Source organism: Musca domestica, unplaced genomic scaffold (genome assembly GCF_030504385.1).
Source record: "Musca domestica strain aabys unplaced genomic scaffold, Musca_domestica.polishedcontigs.V.1.1 49, whole genome shotgun sequence".
In the NCBI taxonomy this organism is placed as follows: domain Eukaryota; kingdom Metazoa; phylum Arthropoda; class Insecta; order Diptera; family Muscidae; genus Musca; species Musca domestica.
Window position 1 is genome coordinate 3,432,594 of NW_026712344.1, and position 19,560 is coordinate 3,452,153.

General features: G+C 36.2%; 1 protein-coding gene across 4 annotated transcripts in view; it reads right to left on the bottom strand.

Moving 5' to 3' along the window:
• The window catches only part of AQP (aquaporin), a 108,970-nt gene that overhangs the window by 24,931 nt on the left and 64,479 nt on the right, over positions 1-19,560 (bottom strand). For 3 of the 4 annotated variants that reach the window (XM_059127906.1, XM_059127905.1, XM_059127904.1), the window contains one exon: positions 6,503-6,696. In XM_059127906.1, coding sequence (XP_058983889.1) covers positions 6,503-6,694 — 192 coding nt within the window. In that variant the 5' untranslated portion in view covers positions 6,695-6,696. 4 annotated transcript variants of the gene reach the window in all.

Sequence of the window (19,560 nt, forward strand, 5' to 3'; positions counted from 1 at the left end):
TACCTTGGCCAACCGGTTCAAACTATAGGCTTTGTGATTGTTATTGTTGTTGTTCTTGTAATTAATGTGACTGCAGCGATTCTTTTGGGCTTTTTCACAATTCGTTCTAGAATCTGGCATAACTTGTGCATTCCTTATGCAAGCAGTAGTCTGACCACAGCCGTAAATAACTAGTATTAAGAATGTTTCTATTTTTTTCGCTCAGATGTTATGAGTAACAAAAACAAAGTTTGGGAGGTTGGGGTTGCCATTTTTTTTGAGGGGATATATGTAATATGAAGTCACATTCGTCTACCCACCCTAATATAATTTACTTAATAACTTTCCCTTTTTATACAGTATAAACACCCAGCATTAAATCACAAATTCTTTATTTCATCAATCTCACATATCTTTTGTTAATATCTCTCTGTCTTCCTCTCTCTCATATATCACAGAATCTGTTGCTCTTTAATATTCTCCCACTTAAATTCCCCATTTGTTTTTTTTATTATTGTAAAATTAAAATATTAATTAATATAACAAGTAAAAAAGATGTAAGTTCGGCATGGCCGATCCTTGAATACCCTCCACATTCGGAAAGAATTTGAAAATTAAAAAAAAAATAAAATCTGTTAAAAAATTCAGTTGAAATATTAAAAATACCGAATGCAGCCGTTATATTAGGGTCCATACGACGACGTGTACCTGCATAGACAACTTTTGTCGCAAGCCATTAGAATATTCAATTGCGAAACTTAAAAAACATCGAATGTGGGGGTACTGTTATATGGGGGCTATACGAAGACGTGGACATGTACAGGCAATTTTCCGTCATAGGCTGAAGTATTCATTATGAACTTCAAACAAGAAATTTGAAAAAATTCCGGTGAATAATGTCGCTAAAATCATTAAAATACCGAATATCGGGGGGTTCCGTTATATGGGGGCTATACGAAGACGTGGACATGTACAGACAATTTTCTGTCATAGGCTGAGGTATTAATTACGAACTTCAAACAAGAAATTTGGAAAAATTCCGGTGAATAATGTCGCTAAAATCATCAAAATACCGAAAACAGGGGGTACCGTTATAAGGGGGCTATACAAAGACCCGAACCTTCACAGGCAATATTCTGTCATAGGCTGTAGTATCCATTATGAATTTCAAATACCTAATTTCAAACAATTCCGGTGAATGAATAAAATCATCAAAATACCAAATTTCGGGAGGTACCAAAACGTGGACCTGCACAGACAATTTTCTGTTATAGGCTGTAGTATCCATTACGAATTTCAAATACGAAATTTGAAACAATTCCGGTGAATAATGTCGCTTACATCACCAAAATAGCGAAAAAAGGGAGGTACAATTATATGGGGGCTATACCAAAACGTGGACCTGCATGGCCCATTTCCAATACCAAAAATGCTGGAGACAAAATATACATTTGAGTAAAATTTGATCAATCTACTTTTTTCGTTCGGAAGCTAGTGATTTCCACAGATAGATGGACGGACGGACATCACAAAATCGACATAGAATTTTATGCTGATTTATGAATATATATACTTTGTTTGTTGGGTAATTTTGTTAGAAGCTTGAAATATATAATCCACTTCAAAAATAAATCCGACCATTTTTTTTTGTTCGAAGTCTCAGCAATAAATGGCAACGCTTTAATAAATCTGCACCGTACAAGTTGAATATAGAGTTGCCATGTTATTGGTGGTTTGTTTTCTGTGGGGAATTAAACGGGTTTTTGATATATTAGTTCCAAAAATAGATTCGACCATTTAATTTTTTTAGGTGCTTGAAATATATGATCCACTTCAAACATAAATCTGACCATTTTTTTTGTTCGAAGTCTCAGCAATAAATGGCAACGCTTTAATAAATCTGCACCGTACAAGGTGAATATAGAGTTGTCATATTTTTGGTGGTTTGTTTTCTGTGGGAAATTAAAAGGGTTATTTATATATTACTTCCAAAAATATATTCGATAATTTTTTGTTGGTCGACCTCCCAACAATAAATGGCAACGCTTAAATAAATCTACACTACTCACATATTATATCAAGTTTCCATGTCATTGGGCGCTCTCCAAAAAATAATGGAGAATTGAACGGATCATAGATTAATTAATTTCAAAAATAATTCCGACCACATTTTCCTATTTGGCCAAAATGCCATCAATAAAGTGGCAACACTTTACAAAATCTACACTGCGCACATGCGTAGAACAAATGTCAGGCAAACGACGCATTTATGCAATTAGTGCAAATGTTCGATTTTTCCACTCAATTTTCATTTTTTCTTGTCGATGTTTTATTCTTTGTGTGTGTGTGTGTGTGTGCGTTTTTCTAATTCTTTAGAATTTCTGCTGGCAGTTGTTTTGTTTTTGTTAAAGTCTGTTAAGATTCTAATTTATACGATTCATTTGTAATACGAGTTTAATTTGAGATTTGACAGATATAATTTTAACGCTTAATTATGTGTATCCGTCCGTTTATTTTGAGATTGTTTAAGAGTTATGCTAGGAACACAATTGGAGCGAACGACGAATTTTTTCGCGGCGTATGTTCGTCGTCAAAAATAAAACACATATGTGTATATGGAAGTGCACACAATCACGGCGCCGGCGAAAATTTCGTCGGTCGCCGCGAACTCAATTAGCTTTATTTCTATTTCATACGCCGGCGACCGGCGAACAAAACAGTACAAGGTGGCCATACTTGTACGAATTTTATGTGTTTTAGTAAATAAAGTTACTATTTACTTTAAAATTTGTTATGGTCACTCTACTATCTGTTATTCGTATAAAAAACATAAATAATTTGTTTATTTATTTGTGCACTTGCGCCTGAGTGAAGATGGATATCAGTGAATTTATAATAGAGAAGATGGACATAACTGAAATTATAATAGAGAACGTAGAATTATGAGTTCTTGTATAATTTTCATTGTAGTCAACAAATGAGCAAAAAGTAAACAACTTCATCAGCTGTTTTATAATTTCGTCGGTATTGTGTTCCATACGACGAATTTTCGCGGCTCATTTTGTCGCCGCGTAGGGCGAAATTCGTCGTTCGCTCCAATTGTGTTCCTAGCTTTACGTTGTCGTTGATTTGTCTCTTGGAAATTCTTTGGGCCACCAAATACTTTAAGAGTGTGTGTGTGTGAGTGTGCGAATCACTTGTTTGGTCGATCGTTGTCGATACGATCGTTCGATCTGAACCATTCATGTGAATTACCTACATCATTGAGCGTCGTTCAGCTAAGCGTGTACGTATGCCTGTGTGAGTGTGTGTGTTTGGTGCGTACTGCATGTGCTGCTGTGATTAGATTTCTTAGCAAATTGTTTCACTTTTGTGCGTAAATCCGTTTTTTGGCTTTTACTGTGCTCGTTGATGTTGTTGTTGCTGCTCTCATAGCTTTTAACGAGTTTTTTGTCGGTCTCAATGTTGCATTTGGCATTATGTTGGCTACAATGAGACCTTGACGATTTTTTGCTGCTGCCGTTGTTGTTGTTGTCTTAAGAGTGGATTATGTGGGTTAAGCTTAAGGGCTTTGAAATTTAGCAATACGATTCTGTTTAATTACGCAGAGTAATTGGTGAATTGTGTGATACAGCCGGTTTGTCAAATGTTACAGATTCTTTTCAATTCACTCGTAACTCATAGCGTTAATGGTAATAATTGAATTTTTTCGAGCATTCAGGCTTTAATAATTGCGTAATAAAAAATATAACAATTATTAATGTTTTGCTTCACACAGTGTAGACAAAGTATGTCTTTCAAATTATTTTGAAAAAATAAATTGCCAACTTCCAGCAAAAAACCTCAATTCTAAATGATTAAGTATATTTTATATACCTACTACGCATTGGACTAACCCATTTCTTTACTTTCAAAACAGCTACTAAGAGCCGATAAAAATGTACAAAATATGTATGTGAAAAAATAATCCGATTGTCTTCAAATTTTGCACATTTCAAAATTTTTATATTAATTTTATTAACACAAGATGTAGTGTAGAGAGAAGATACATAGGTTTACTCCTTCAGGTACCTCCCCCACAGACGGTTAACATTTTGAATTATCGTCTCTTATATAAAATGTAAAATAAGCGTCTCATGGTCTTTAAAATGCACACATCGCTATTCTATTGCCAACACCAGATTTGGTATCAAAAACGGACAAAACGAATTATTCCTTCTGGTACCTCCCCCACAAAGGGTCAAAATTTTGCATATTCATGAAACTCATAAAAGGCCAATTGAGCATGTGATTCTTTTCAAGCGTTGCGCATTCCAATACTTTTACCTACACAATTGGCTTGATTGGGCCAAAATGTATGTAATACCTCAAAATATTGCTCCAAAGCCCATGATGATGGGCGTCCGTCTGATCATATTATTTGTAATCATGCTGTTTTTTTGATTTATTTGACACTTATTTCACAACATTTTAGTTTAAGAGAAAATCTTGAAAAATTATTGAAATGTTCCCGATTTTTTCACAAAATTAGTTCCCAATTTTTCATACCAAAACACATCTCAAACACACAACAAAGTATTCTCCCCAAAAGCTGTGAATTTAGGTTTTAATATCAACCGAGTTTGAAAATGTTCAAAATTACTTTCAATTTTATTTAAAACATATATGTACAGGCTGAGATGAAACAACTCGTTCGACAGCTGTTAAACTTATTCCAGTGACAGCTTATTATATTGTTTATAAGCGTACAAAACCATTTTGGTGAGAAGTTTCCAGAAAAAAAGTTATTCGTGATTTCTTTATATTGATTGGAAACTACAAGTGGCTATCGTTAGAGCACTCCAGCATTTAAATGTGAATAAGTCCTTTGTGTCTCGTACAATCGCTCGTTACCGTGACGCGACTTGATCGAAACCCGCGTCGCAGTGGCCGAAAAATGGCTCGTGAGCTGAACATATCGCAATATTCCATTCGGCAAATATTGAAAAATGAGCTCGGGGTAAATCCATTGAAATTCCATATTCACACCGTAACAGAAATAGAATAGACTCAAAAGAGCTAAAGAGTTGCTTTGCTTGGCCGAAAGTGGTGAACTGCCGAATTTGTTTTTTTTTCCGATGAGAAAACATTCGTTGTCCAGCAGTTTGTAAACAAACAAAATAATCGTGTTTACTTGCCAAAGAGATCAGCTGAAAATGTGCACCTTCGGTTGGCCACCAGAACTCAAGCGCCGGCCATGGTGACGGTGTGGGCCGCCATAACAGCCGATGGTCGCTCTGCGCTCGTATTAATCGACCGTGCCGAATATTATCGCCTTAAAGACTTGGGCACGCAAACATTTTGTCCGCAGACCTTGGACATTCCAACAGGACTCAGCACCATCGCACTCTGCACCCATGCATGGTTATAAAATGAGGTTCCTCGCTTCATTTCCAGCGCACAATGGCCATCACAATCTCCGGAGACCAATCCGTTGGACTATTGTGTCTGGAGTATTTTGGAAAGCAAGGTTGGCACTAAACCATACCAAAGTGTCGATCACCTGAAGCAAGCGCTTTGGCGGGAATGGGCCAAAATACCGCAGAACAACATTCGGGCAGCGTGTGACGGTTTCATTGGAAGAAATGGAATGAAGGCCATAATTCGTGCCAAAAGTGACCAATTCGAACAAATCTAAACTTATTCTAAAATTTGATGCTATTTCCGAAATTGATGGCCTTCATTCGATAAAATTAAAACAAATGTAAAAATTATAGCGTTTAACATTGTTGTCACCCTTTATTGTGAAGGTATGAAAGACTTTAAACTTATTTAACGGAACTTGGAGGCGGAACTGAATTCAGCAGGCTCACCGTTAGAAAGCTGCTACTCAGTGGAGGAAGGTACAAAAATAATTGATTTAAAGAGGGTTACTGGCACCTCGTAAGCGTCTCCGATGCGTGCTCCTCAACGTTCGCCGTTTCAGCTATCATCCAAAATTTAATATTCGACATTCTATTTTTTTTTCATTAAACGATATTTTTAAAAATATTTGTTCACATTGTTTCCTAAGAAGATTGGTATTGAAAATGAGCTATATTGATCCGCATTTAGCGTTATCTCCGGATTTTCGGTTTAAGTCTCAATTTCCATTCAAATTAGCTCAAATTTGATATTTATGTTTTTTTTTTTTTTTTTTTTTTAAATGGTATAACCCGATATAACAGTGCGATATATCACTATATCTCAGCTTTTTTGTGCTTAGATAACACTTCGCAAAAACTTCCAAATTTTAGTGATTTTCAAGATATTTGCCTTAGCCATAAATTATAGTTTTTCATGACGGGGGGTATCAAAAATGTTTCAAAAAAGCTAATTTCACGTTTTTTCTGTTTTACATAGTGATATATGTTGTGAACTGTTTTTAAACACAAACGGACCGAATTTTACATTAACCTATTAAGAAGGGATATTTCAAGGAATCAGTGTACCGTTATATACAACTACAAGAGAGGTACTATTACAAACCAATTTGGTTACCTACCTGAGCCAATGTTGCCACTGTCAAGCCGAATGTGAATGCAATTTGTGGTATGGATGGACTCCATTCTGAGCCACCTGTACAACTGCCAACACCAATGACCACCAAAAAGAAGGTGCCGATAAGTTCGGCCATCAACTGTCGCCAGATCTTTTTGTTGTCTGTGATATCTTTAACACCAACTACGGCCGACATGTCTGAAATTTGAAGAAATATAGATTATAAATTTTCGATCAGGCGAATAAGATTTCAAAAATAGCATATGTGTGTGTGTGGGAGTAAGACATGCTGTGTTGAGGGTATATTTAGGTTGGAAAAGTTTTAAATAAAAAATTAGATATAACAATGAGAGGATATGCTTTCATCATCAGGATGACGGATATTGTAGTAATATATGAATATGGTATATGGGACAGTATTTTTAGCGTATATGCAAGTAGATCTTGAGTAGGTATGGTTGTATTTAAAAAAAAAAAAAAAAAACGTTTAAGGTTTCTAGAAGCAAATTACAATATTGGATGTTTTAGGCATGAAGGAAGTACAATAACCAGTAAAGAAAGTCTTAAAGTCGGGCGGGGCCGACTTTATGATACCCTACACCACTTTGCTAATTAAGTAGAGCTCCACATAACAATTAAAAGTTTTTATGGGAGAATTCAATCATACACGCCATGATTATATTTATAATTTAAAGTACAAAGGACAAAATATGCTGAAGCATTTGTATCTTTTAAATTCGGACTTGTATTGCCCATTTGGTGCACAATTAATTTGAAATCGGATAAAGATATATATGGGAGCTATATCCAAATCTGAACCGATCTCGATAAAATTTGGCAAAGATATTTCTGAGCTGTATTTGATATATTTCCCTGAATATCTTTGTTACGGATTGCATATTACGGTTGTGGGTAACAAATATAACAAATCGGATGAGTAATATATATGGAAGCTATAGTTATATCTGAACCGATCTTCACCAAATTTGACATACTAGCTTCTAGACTCAATTCGGTCGTAAGTGCCAAATTCCATCCCATTTGGATAAATATTAGACGTTTGGTGCACAATAAAAGGTAAATCGGACGAAGTTATATATGGGAGCTATATCCAAATCTGAACCGATCTCCATAAAATTTAGCAAATGTATTTCTGAGCTGTATTTGATATATTTCCCCAAATATTGTTATTGCATAGTGCATATTACGGCGGCGGTGGACAAAAATAACAAATCGGATGAACAATATATATGGGAGCTATAGCTATATCTAAAGCGATTTCGATCAAATTTGGCATACATATTTTCAGGCCTAATTTGGGTGTATATGCAAAATTCCATAAAAGTCGGGCTGATATTACACGTTTGGTGCACAATAAAAGGCAAATCGGACGAAGATGTATATAGGAGCTATATCTAAATTTTGACCGATTATATCCAATTTCAATATGGTTCGTCCTTGGGCCCAACAAAAAATTTTTGCAAAATTTCATCTGGATCGGGCAATCAATGCGACCTGTAATTTGTTTACAAAAATACATGGACACACGGACGGACGGACATGCATACGACTCAGAATGTGATTCTATGCAGATCATCAAAAGGAACTATGGGTCTATCTCGTTTCCTTCTGCCTGTTACAAACAAATGCACAAAGACATAATACCCTGACCACCTTGTGGTTTAGGGTATAAAAATACAGGTAATAGGGTAATTTCTTAATACCACAAAATTATTTGAACCATTAGAATCGAATTTGTTAAGACTTCATTATACGTGGGGATTCCAAATATTAAGCGCTTTTTTAATATTTTGCAATCTTTAATAAATTCGTTAGCAATGTTTGTGTAATTTCCATTTTATGTGGATAAAAGCGAACATGCAAATAAATATATTAGTTTTTAAAGTTTGAGCAAATTCCATTATTTTCTCCAAATCTCGTCGCCGAAAACATGCTCCTGATGCGTGATAAATACTCCTGCCAACCACCTGCGGACATATGGTCAATTTTCATAAATTTTATGACCAGTTAGTTAAAGAATAACTTCCATTTCACTTTCGAAATGTGTAAAAATATTCTGATATTTTGTCAAGATAATATTTAGACAATTAGCACGTCATATTTATTTCCAAAATGTGGACAATGTACAGAAATTATCAGCCAAAATGTACATATGTACGTACATGTCACATGTTGACACACATATTAAGTTTTATTGAATTAACGCTCGAGATTGCGTGAATGAAGGTAATAAAATGTGATAAAAAAGAACATTGTTTTTTTTTTTTTTATTCGTTGATAAGCCAAATTAAACGTGTAATGAAGCAGAACTACTGTTAATTGCGAGTGTTTAAGGAAGCAAATAAATGTTGCGCTGGCACAAAAGCGGTTTATCTTAAACGCTTGTTAATAATGAAGCAATAAATGATATTTGCAAAAAATATGCGCACAGGAGTTAATCATCCGACATATTGAAATTGGAGCCCATCTACAGCATAGGCATTAATTTTTGAAAAAGGTTTGAGACCACTTAGGGCAAGTATCTTCAGGACAGACTTCTTCCAAGTAAATATATTCAATCGATATTCCCGACTGCTATATTTCCTAAGCTAGTACAGGGTGAGATGAAAAAACTGCAACCAACTTCATACTGCTGTCATTTCTAAGCCACTCGTCTGACTGCTGTTAAAATTATTCCATTGATAGCTCATTATATTGTTTACAAGCGTACAAAACCATTTTGGTGAGAATTTTCCAGAAAAAAAGTTATTCGTGATGGAGTTCAAGCATGATTTCTTTATATTTGGCTGGAAAACCACAAGTGGCTAACGTTAGATCACTCCAGCATTTAAATGTGAATAAATATTTTGTGTCTCATACCATCGCTCGTTATCATGATGCTGGTAGCGTAGCCCGACGTCAAAGAAGTGGACACAAGAAAACAGCAACATCAGCAGAAATGGTTCTAAAAGTAAAGAAGCGACTTGATCGAAACTCGCGTCGCAGTGGCCGAAAAATGGCTCGTGAGCTGAACATTTCGCAATATTCCATTCGGCAAATATTGAAATATGAGCTCGGGGTAAAGCCCTAGAAATTCCAAAAAGTGCAAGAATTCACACCGCAGTAGATAGAAAATAAACTCAAAAGAGCTAAAGAGTTGTTTCGCTTGGTCGAACGTTGTGAACTGCCGAATTTGGTTTTCTCTGATGAAAAAACCTTCGTTGTCCAGCTGTTTGTAAACAAACAGAATGATCGTGTTTCTACTTGTCAAAGAGGTCAGCGAAAATGTGCACCTTCGGTTGGCCACCAGAACTCAAGCGCCGGCCATATTGATGGTGTGGACCGCCATAACAGCCGATGATCGCTCTCCGCTCGTATTAATCGACCGTGGCATCAGAATAAATCCTGAATATTATCTCGAAAATATTATGGAGGGTATATTAAAGACTTGGGCACTCAAACATTTTGGCCACTGACATTGGACATTCCAAGAGGACTCAGCACCATCGCACCCAGCTCGTACCACCCAGGAATGGTTACAATGAAATGAAGCTTCCTCGCTTCATTTCCAGTGCACAATGGCCACCAAAATCTCCGGATACCAATCCGTTGGACTACTGGAGTATTTTGGAAAGCAAGGTTGGCACTAAAAAATACCAAAGTGTCGATTACATCAAGCAAGCGCTTCACCAGGAATGGGCCAAAATACCGCAGAGCAACATTCGGGCAGCGTGTGACGGCTCAATTTTCAAATGCGAAATTTGAAAAAATAATCAGTTTATAATGTAGCTAAAATCATCAAAATACCGAATATAGGGAGGTACCATGGAGGTTATAAAACGTAGACCTGTACAGACAATTTTCTGGCATAGGCTGTAGTATCTATTACGAACTTCAAACTCCAAATTTGAAGCAATTCCGGTGAATAATGTCGCTAAAATCATAAAAATACCGAATATCGGGAAGTATCGTTATATGGTGGCTATACGAAGACCTGGACTTGCGCAAACAATTTTCTGTCTTGAACTGTAGTATCTATTACGAACTTCAAATACGAAACATTTCCGGTTAATAATGTAGCTTAAATCACCAAAAAACCGAAAAAGGGGGTAGCATTATATTGAGGCTATACCAAAACGTGGACCTACATGAAACATTTTCAATACCAAAGTCCTGCAGACCTAATACACATTTGTTTTAAGATTTTATTCTTTTTTGCCAAGAGTTGAGAATTGGTAAGAACTGTGAAAATTCGTTCAGCCTTCCTTTAGTTATAAGCCGTCTTATTAACGTCCCCTTCTTTGATATATGAGATTGTATATATTTTGTTATGTATCCGATATTTTGGATATGAGCATCAATGTAACGGTCAGATGTTACAAAGTGATTTCACCTCGATCAAAAATATTCGTGGATTATTGAAAATGTTCGATTTTTTTACATAAAAGTTTAGACGCTAAATATTATCCGATGACCATCCAAATTGGTGGACTTCTGCTCCAACCTAAATTCTTACCCCATGCTAAATTCGGAGACTATTGATCTATAACTGCGAAAGTGCAAATTTGGGAAATTGTTCTCTTTTTTGGTCAATTTGAAACCCTAAATATCTTCCGATAATCTCCCCCAACAATAGGCTTCTATTCTAAGCTTACTTCCAACTTTATACCAAAATTCGTCCGCATCGGACCGTAATTACGACCTGTGGCGTGATTACAAATTAACATGGAAAATTGGACAGACGGACACTCATAGCCAGTCTCTAATGTAAACATACCATTATTTCATTCCTCGGGCCTATTTACCCTGGTCATAGTTATCGCACAAATTTTATTAGCCAATAATCGATTGCAGGCTAATCAAATTTTCCATTCATTCCAGATTATTCGCTTCGCCACACACATCTGAACGTAATAATTATCTAAATTCAATAGTAAATTGTTTTTACGATTTTAATGAACAAATCTCCTTAGGAAGTCAGCTACTCACTCACTCCAGTTGGCCAGTCAAGTAGTCACCGTCAATAGATAACCGAACGGCGTTTTTTTTTCTTCAGTCTACAATCTTGCTAAGCGTTTTGATAATACAAAATAAAAATACAATAGCAACAACAAGAACCAAGCAAACATTTAACATTGTGGCCTATAATTAGACCAGGCAATAAAGAACTTAAAATGGGTAGTCTTTAAGACTGGAGGAATGTTGTGTCTCAAAATTTAACTGTCGATCAGAATCGAAATAAATCTCAGTATTTAACTGAAATATGTTGCCGATAGCTACGCACACGTATAACAAGGGCTATTTATCGTACAACCTGCTGATAACGGTGATCAATGGGTTCTTTTATGGATTTTTTACGATTTGTAGACATTGTGAATACTTGCGATTTTCAAAATGACATGAATAATTAAAGAATTACTATTTATTGATATTCGAATTAGAACTTTTGTGGGACAACATTTGCGTGTGTAAAATATTTCGAATTACTTTTGTAAAAGAATTTTTTGGCAAATTTTTGCTTTGTTCCAAAATCTGCAAAAATCTCATAAAGGGAAATCGCTTATCGCATTGAACATATCATATTCGTGTAGGTCTGGAGCACACCCCGTCATTTTCGTTCAAATATTAAAAAAATATTATTCAGAATATTAAAATATTTCGTCATTGGTTACAAATTACTGTCGTTAGCACTCACCGCAAAAATGTTATTTTAAATATTGCTAGATTATTTTCAATACTCTCGTGCAATTTCATTGTGCACTTGTACACAATGCACTTAATTAGAGCTCTTCTTTTGTTCAATTCTAATTAAAATTTAACAACCAATTATTATTGAAATTTATTGGAAAGTACTTCATGGTAATTGAGGTGGAAAAGTACAATCGTCGAGAATGTTACAACTAAAACCAAATCAAAATATTCCATCTCCGGCAATGGAGTTACGTATGTACTCGTATGGCTTACAACAGACTATATCAAATAATTTGTTGTGCCCGTAGGGATCATATAAATATGGGAATTTCCATGTAATCAACACAAACCAGTAAGGAAAGCTCAAAAGTCGGGCGGGGCCGACTATATGATACCCTACACCACTATGCATATTTAGTAGAGCTCTCGTAAAAAGGTTTATACAGGGCATTTCAGAGCTCTATGAGATATTTGGTACAAAATCAAAATCTATCTAATTCTATAGCTATCTCTTAACCTGGTTTCTCCAAATTTTACGTATTAGCTTCTGTACTGAATTCGGTCTTATGTACGAAAATTCAGGTGATTTGGGCTGATATTGACCATTTAGTGCACATTTAACCCGAAATCGGATGAAGATATATATGGGAGCTATATCCAAATCTGAACCGATTTCGATAAAATTTAAAACAGCTGTTCCTGTGCTCCATCTAATACCTGGTACCAAATATCACGGTTGTGGAGTGAATATTACGAATGTAAATCGGATGAAACATATATATGGTTGCTATATCTATATCTGAACCGATTTTCACTAAATTTGATATACTTGCTTCTAGGCTGAATTTGGTCCGATGTACTAAAATTCAGTCCATTTGGACTTATATCGGCCATTTGGTGCACAATTAACCCGAAATCGGATGAAGATATATATGGGAGCTATATCCAAATCTGAACCGATTTCGATAAAATTACAAACAGCTATTTCTGGGCTGTATCTTATATCTGGTACCAAATATCATACTTGTGGAGTGCATATTACGAATGTGAGAGGCTTAAACACCAAATCGGATAAAACATATATATGGGAGCTATAGCTGTTTCTGAACCGATTTTGTTGTATTTGCTTTAAGGCTAATCTCGGTCACATGTGCCAAAATTCGGGCCATTTGGGCTGATATTGGTCATTTGGTGGTCAATTAACCCGAAATCGGATGAAGATATATATGGGAGCTATATCCAAATCTGAACCGATTTCAATAAAATTTAGAACAGCTATTTCTGTGCTCCATCTAATACCTGGTACCAAATATCACGGTTGTGGAGTGCATAGTAGGAATGTGAGGAACTTAAAGATCAAATCGGATGAAAGATATATATGGGAGCTATAGCTATATCTGAACCGATTTTCTCCAAATTTGATATACTTGCTTCTAGGCCGAACTCGGTTGGGTGTGCCAAAATTCAGGTAATTTGGACTGATAGTGGACATTTGGTGCACATTTAACCCGAAATCGGATGAAGATATATATGCTATATCTAAATTTGATCCGATTCTCACCAATTTCAATAGGGTTCGTCCTTGGGCCAAAAAAATATTGTTTGGAAAATTTCATCTCAATCGGATAATAAATGCGACCTGCATTTTGTTCACAAGAATGCATGGACGGACGGACAGACGGACGGACATGCATAAATCGACTCAGAAAGTGATTCTATGAAGGTTCTCAAAAGTAACTATGGGTCTATCTCGTTTCCTTCTCCATGTTACAAACAAATGCACAAAGACATAATACCCTGACCACCTTGTGGTGTAGGGTATAAACATTAAGTTCGGCCGGGCCAAACTTTTAATACCCTCCACCTTAGGGTAAAGAAAACATTAGAAGAAATGTTTCAAAAACCATTAAAATGCCGAATATCGGGAGGTACCGTTATATGGGGGCTATACCAAATCGTGGACCTACACATGCAATGTTTCGCCAAAGGTGCTAGAACCCATTATGACCTACAAATACCAATTTTCAGACAAATCCGTGAAAAAATGTGGCAAAAATCATCAAATTACCGAATATCGGGAGGTACCGTTATATGGGGGCTATACCAAAACGTGGACCTATAATTAAAATGACTCGCCACACGAACTGGGACCCATTGTGATCTACAACTACCAATTTTCAGAGAAATTCTTGGAAAAATGTATCAAAAATCATCAAAATACCGAATATTGGGAGGTACCGTTATATGGGGGCTATCCCTATTCATGAACCCATTCATGCAATGTTTCGCCACCGGAGCTGGAACCCAATATGAATAACAAATACCAATTTTTAGGGATCATATAAATATGGGAATTTCCATGTAATCAACACAAACCAGTAAGGAAAGCTCAAAAGTCGGGCGGGGCCGACTATATGATACCCTACACCACTATGCATATTTAGTAGAGCTCTCGTAAAAAGGTTTATACAGGGCATTTCAGAGCTCTATGAGATATTTGGTACAAAATCAAAATCTAATATTGGGAGGTACCGTTATATGGGGGCTATCCCTATTCATGAACCCATTCATGCAATGTTTCGCCACCGGAGCTGGAACCCAATATGAATAACAAATACCAATTTTTAGACAAATCCGTGAAAAAATGTAGCAAAAAAATTAAAATACGGAATATCGGGAGGTACATTTATATGGGAGCTATACCAAAACGTGGGCCTATACATGCAATGTTTTTCCACACACACAGGGACTCGTTATGACCTACAAATACCAATTTCAAGACAAATCCGTGAAAAAATGTGGCATAAATCATAAAAAAACCAATATCGGGGGGTACCGTTATATGGGGACTATACCAGAACGTGGACCGATAAATCTCATTTTCAATACCAACCATCATAGACATAATAAAAATTGTTCTGCTAAAATTTGGCGCTTTACGTCAAATAATGTGGCCTGTATCGTATTTCAACAGACAGAAAGACAGACAGACAGACAGACAGACAGACGGACATCGTTAAATCGACTTAGAATTTTATGCTGATTATGAATATATATACTTTATGGGGTCTAAGACGAATATTTAAGGATGTTACAAACGGAATGACAAAATTAATATACCCTCCTTTCCAAGGTGGAGGGTATAATAATAGGTTTCATAGCCAGCAGTCGTAACTACCCTGTAAACCAAATACCAGATATTCGATATCCCTCTTTATAGTCTTATAATTTTATTTCCGATGCGTCCGTCAGACTCCGGTTCAACTTTTCTTTGAATGATTGGATTTACTTTTTACGATTTTCTTTTTCTTTTTTTTACCCTTAGCCATACAGGGTGACATAAAAAAACTGCACATTGTAATAATTATATCAAACTTAGGTCCCACCTAGGTCCACTCAACACTTTGAACCGACGTAACGCAAGGTTAAGGGTATGTTGATGATTTTAGCAACAATATTCACCGGAATTGTTTCAAATTTCGTATTCAAAGTATATATACTATAGCCTATGACAAAAAATTACTTATGCAGATTCACGTCTTTGTAAAGCCCCCGAATAACAGATTTCATTTAAGGGGTATTTAGCGGAATTTTTTGAATGTTTCTAAGTTCCTTCCAAATGGTGGTGGGTATTAAAAGTTCCAGCCGAACTCAGTTGCTTTTTTTACTTGTTTTCCCTTTGAATGGCTTTTTTATTTACTCTTACAATATACAGTTTAATTTCTCTGAAGAATCCATGGAGCCTCCCATATTTGTATTTGCTATAAAATTGTTTTTTTTTTTGTTCTCCACTCAAATTTACATATTTAAAACATTTGATGTGATGATATAAAATGTAATAAATCTTCCGGCATTTTGCATCTATGCTATCATTTGAATACAAATAAATTACCGATAAACTCTAGATGGATAGATGAATGGACAACCGAGTCTATAGTTTTATTTTGTTGTTTTGCATTCAACGATAGAGGTGAATCACGGTAATGGGCGCTAAAAGTTGTCGACCACTTAAATGAATGACAAACCCAGTGAAAGCATTATGCCGACTTCAAAGACTATGAAATTTGACTTCTGATGTTCCAGGGTAATAAAATAAAAATTAACAAGTTAAAAAGCAGTAAGTTCGGCCGGGCCGAACTTTTAATACCCTCCACCATTTGCAACGAATTTGGAAATTTTCAAAAAATAAAATCCTTAAAAAATTCTGTTAAAATTTTAAAAATACCGAATATAGCCGTTATTTTGGGGTCTATACGACGTGGACATACATAGGCATTGTTGGTCATAAGCCATTACCATATTCAAATTCGAAACTTGAAATAAACGGTGAACAATGTAGCTAAAATCATCAAAATACCGAATATAGGGAGGTACCGTTATATGGGGGCTATACGAAGACCAGGACCCGCACAGACAATTTTCTGTCACAGACTGTAGTTCCCATAACGAACTTCAAATACCAATTTTAAAACAATTCCGGTGAATAATGTCGCTAAAATCATCAAAATACCGAATATAGGGAGGTACCGTTATATGGGGGCTATACGAAGACGTGGACCTGCACGGATAATTTTCCGCCTTAGGGTTTAGTATCCATTTTGAACTTCAAATACCAAATTTGAAACAATTCCCGTGAATAATGTCGCTAAAATCATCAAAATACCGAATATCGGGAGGTACCGTTATATGGGGGCTATACGAAGACGTGGATCTGCACGGATAATTTTCCGTCTTAGGGTGTAGTATCCATTTTGAACTTCAAATACCAAATTTAAAACAATTCCCGTGAATAATGTCGCTAAAATCATCAAAATACCGAATATCGGGAGGTACCGATATATGGGGGCTATACGAAGACGTGGACCTACATGGCCCATTTACGAACTTAACCTGCCTACTGGAAAAATAAACATGTGTGCAAAATTTTAGCCACCTATCTCAATTCATTCGAAAGATAGCGTGATTACAACAGACAGACAGACGGACAGACAGACAGACAGACAGACGGACAGACAGACGGACAGACGGACATCGCTAAATCGACTTAGAATTTTACGCTGATCAAGAATATATATACTTTGTTGGGTCTGATATGAGTATTTCGAGGAGTTACAAACGGAATGACAAAGTTAATATACCCTCCATAGTATGGTGGAGGGTATAAAAATCATATTATACACAATTTTTCCATATTACTCGAAAGTGAAAACGAAAGAAAGACGGATTTCTGCACTTCCAATAAAAACATGAGAATATTAAAATATAACAATCCGCGTCGGCAAACAAACAAAAAATGCCATCCTACTGCTCGCAATAAATGTATGCTATGCAATAAACGACCAATCAGAAGATCGTAAGTTTAAAAAGACCATATTCAACACATTATCCGTAAGCCAAAATAAGGATAGCTACATACCCTATGCATTACCTGTAAGCAAAATATTATGATTTATTCCTATAAAATGTGGAAGGGAAAAAACCTAGTTTAATCCCAAAAGTGAGAATGAACGACTACCAAACAGAAGTTCGCAGCGCCATAATAAGAAAGTAAGAAGAGTTTTTACCTAATAATGTTTATACCCATTGGGCCAAAAATTATGTAACACCTCGTAATATTGGTTTCCCACATAGGAAAGTATATATGGATCTTCCTATCTCGCCGAGCTGAGTCGATCTAGCTATGTATGTCCGTCCGTCCGTCTGTCCATGTTAACTTGTAATCACTCTACAGGTCGTAATTATTGCCCGATCTTCACGAAATTTAGAATGGAGGTGGGGATAGGGTCAGAATAGAACCCTATTTCTTTTGGAGATGATCGCATAATATTTAGAAGTTGAAATGAACCAAAATCTGAAAAAATTCCTGATTTTGCAGTTGCACTACAGGTCGCAATTATAGACCAATCAAAGCGGAAGTTAGCATGGGGCTAGAGCTTAGGGCTGGGCAGAAGCCTTCCAATTTTGATGGTCATCGGGTAATATTTAGTGGGTGCAATAGACTATAACATTTGTGTTAAATAAAAGTCAAATTTTCTATTAAACCGCGAATATTTTTAATCCCGGCGAAATCATAAATAGACCAACAGGTCAACTCTGACCGTTACATAAATGCCGATAGTAAATACCTCGGATGTATATAGCGAAATATATATAATGTGTATATACAAAGGAGCGGGATGTTAGTTAGAATATTATTTATCGCATGTGATTTTTATACCCTCCACCAAAAAAAGGGTATATTAAGTTCGTCATTCCGTTTGTAACTCATCGAAATAATCATTTTAGACCCAACAACGTATATATATTCTTGATCAGCGTAAAATTCTAAGACGATTTAGCCTTGTCCGTCCATCTGTCCGTCTGTTGTAATCACGCTACAGTCTAAACGAATTAAGATAGGAAGCTAAAATTTTGCACAGATCCCTATTTTGTCTGCAGGCAGGTCAAGTTCGAAGATGGGGTATATCTGTCCACGATATCGTATAGCCCCCATATAACGGTACCCCCGATATTCGGTATTGTGATGATGTAAGCCACATTTTTCAATGGAATTGTCTGAAAATCCACACAAGTAATTCCTTGTGTGTACTTTATACCTCGGCAGAGAATTATCTATAAAGGTCCACAATATCGTATAGCCTCCATATAACGGTACCCCCCGGTATCCGGCATTTTGATGATTTTAGCCACATTTTTCAACGGAATTGTCTGAAAATCCACACAAGGAGTTCCTTGTTGGTACTTAATACCTCGGCAGAGAATTATCTATATAGGTCCACGATATCGTATAGCCCCTATATAACGGTACCCCCGATATTTAGTATTTTGATGATTTTATCCACATTTTTCAATGGAATCGTCTGAAATTCCACAAAAGGAGTCCCTTGTGGGCATTTTACCCCTCAAAAAGAATTGTCTATATAGGTCCACGATATCGTATATCCCCCATATAATGGTACCCCCCGATATTCGGTATTTTGATAATTTTACCCACATTTTTTATCGGAATTCTCTGAAAATACACAAGAGGAGTTCCTTGTGGGTACTTTATACCTCGACAGAGAATTATCTATATAGGTCCACGATATCGTATAGCCCTTATATAACGGTACCCCCGATATTCGGTATTTTGATGTTTTTAGCCATATTTTTCAATGGAATGGTCACAAGGGGTTCTTTGTACACAAGGGGTTCTTTGTGAGCACTTTACCCCCGACAGAATATTCTCTATATAGGTTAACGATAACGTATAGCCCCCATATAACGGTACCCCTCGATATTCGGTATTTTGATGATTTTAGCCACATTTTCCAATCGTATTGTCTGAAAATCCACACACGGAGTTCTTTGTGAGCACTTTACCCCTGAGAC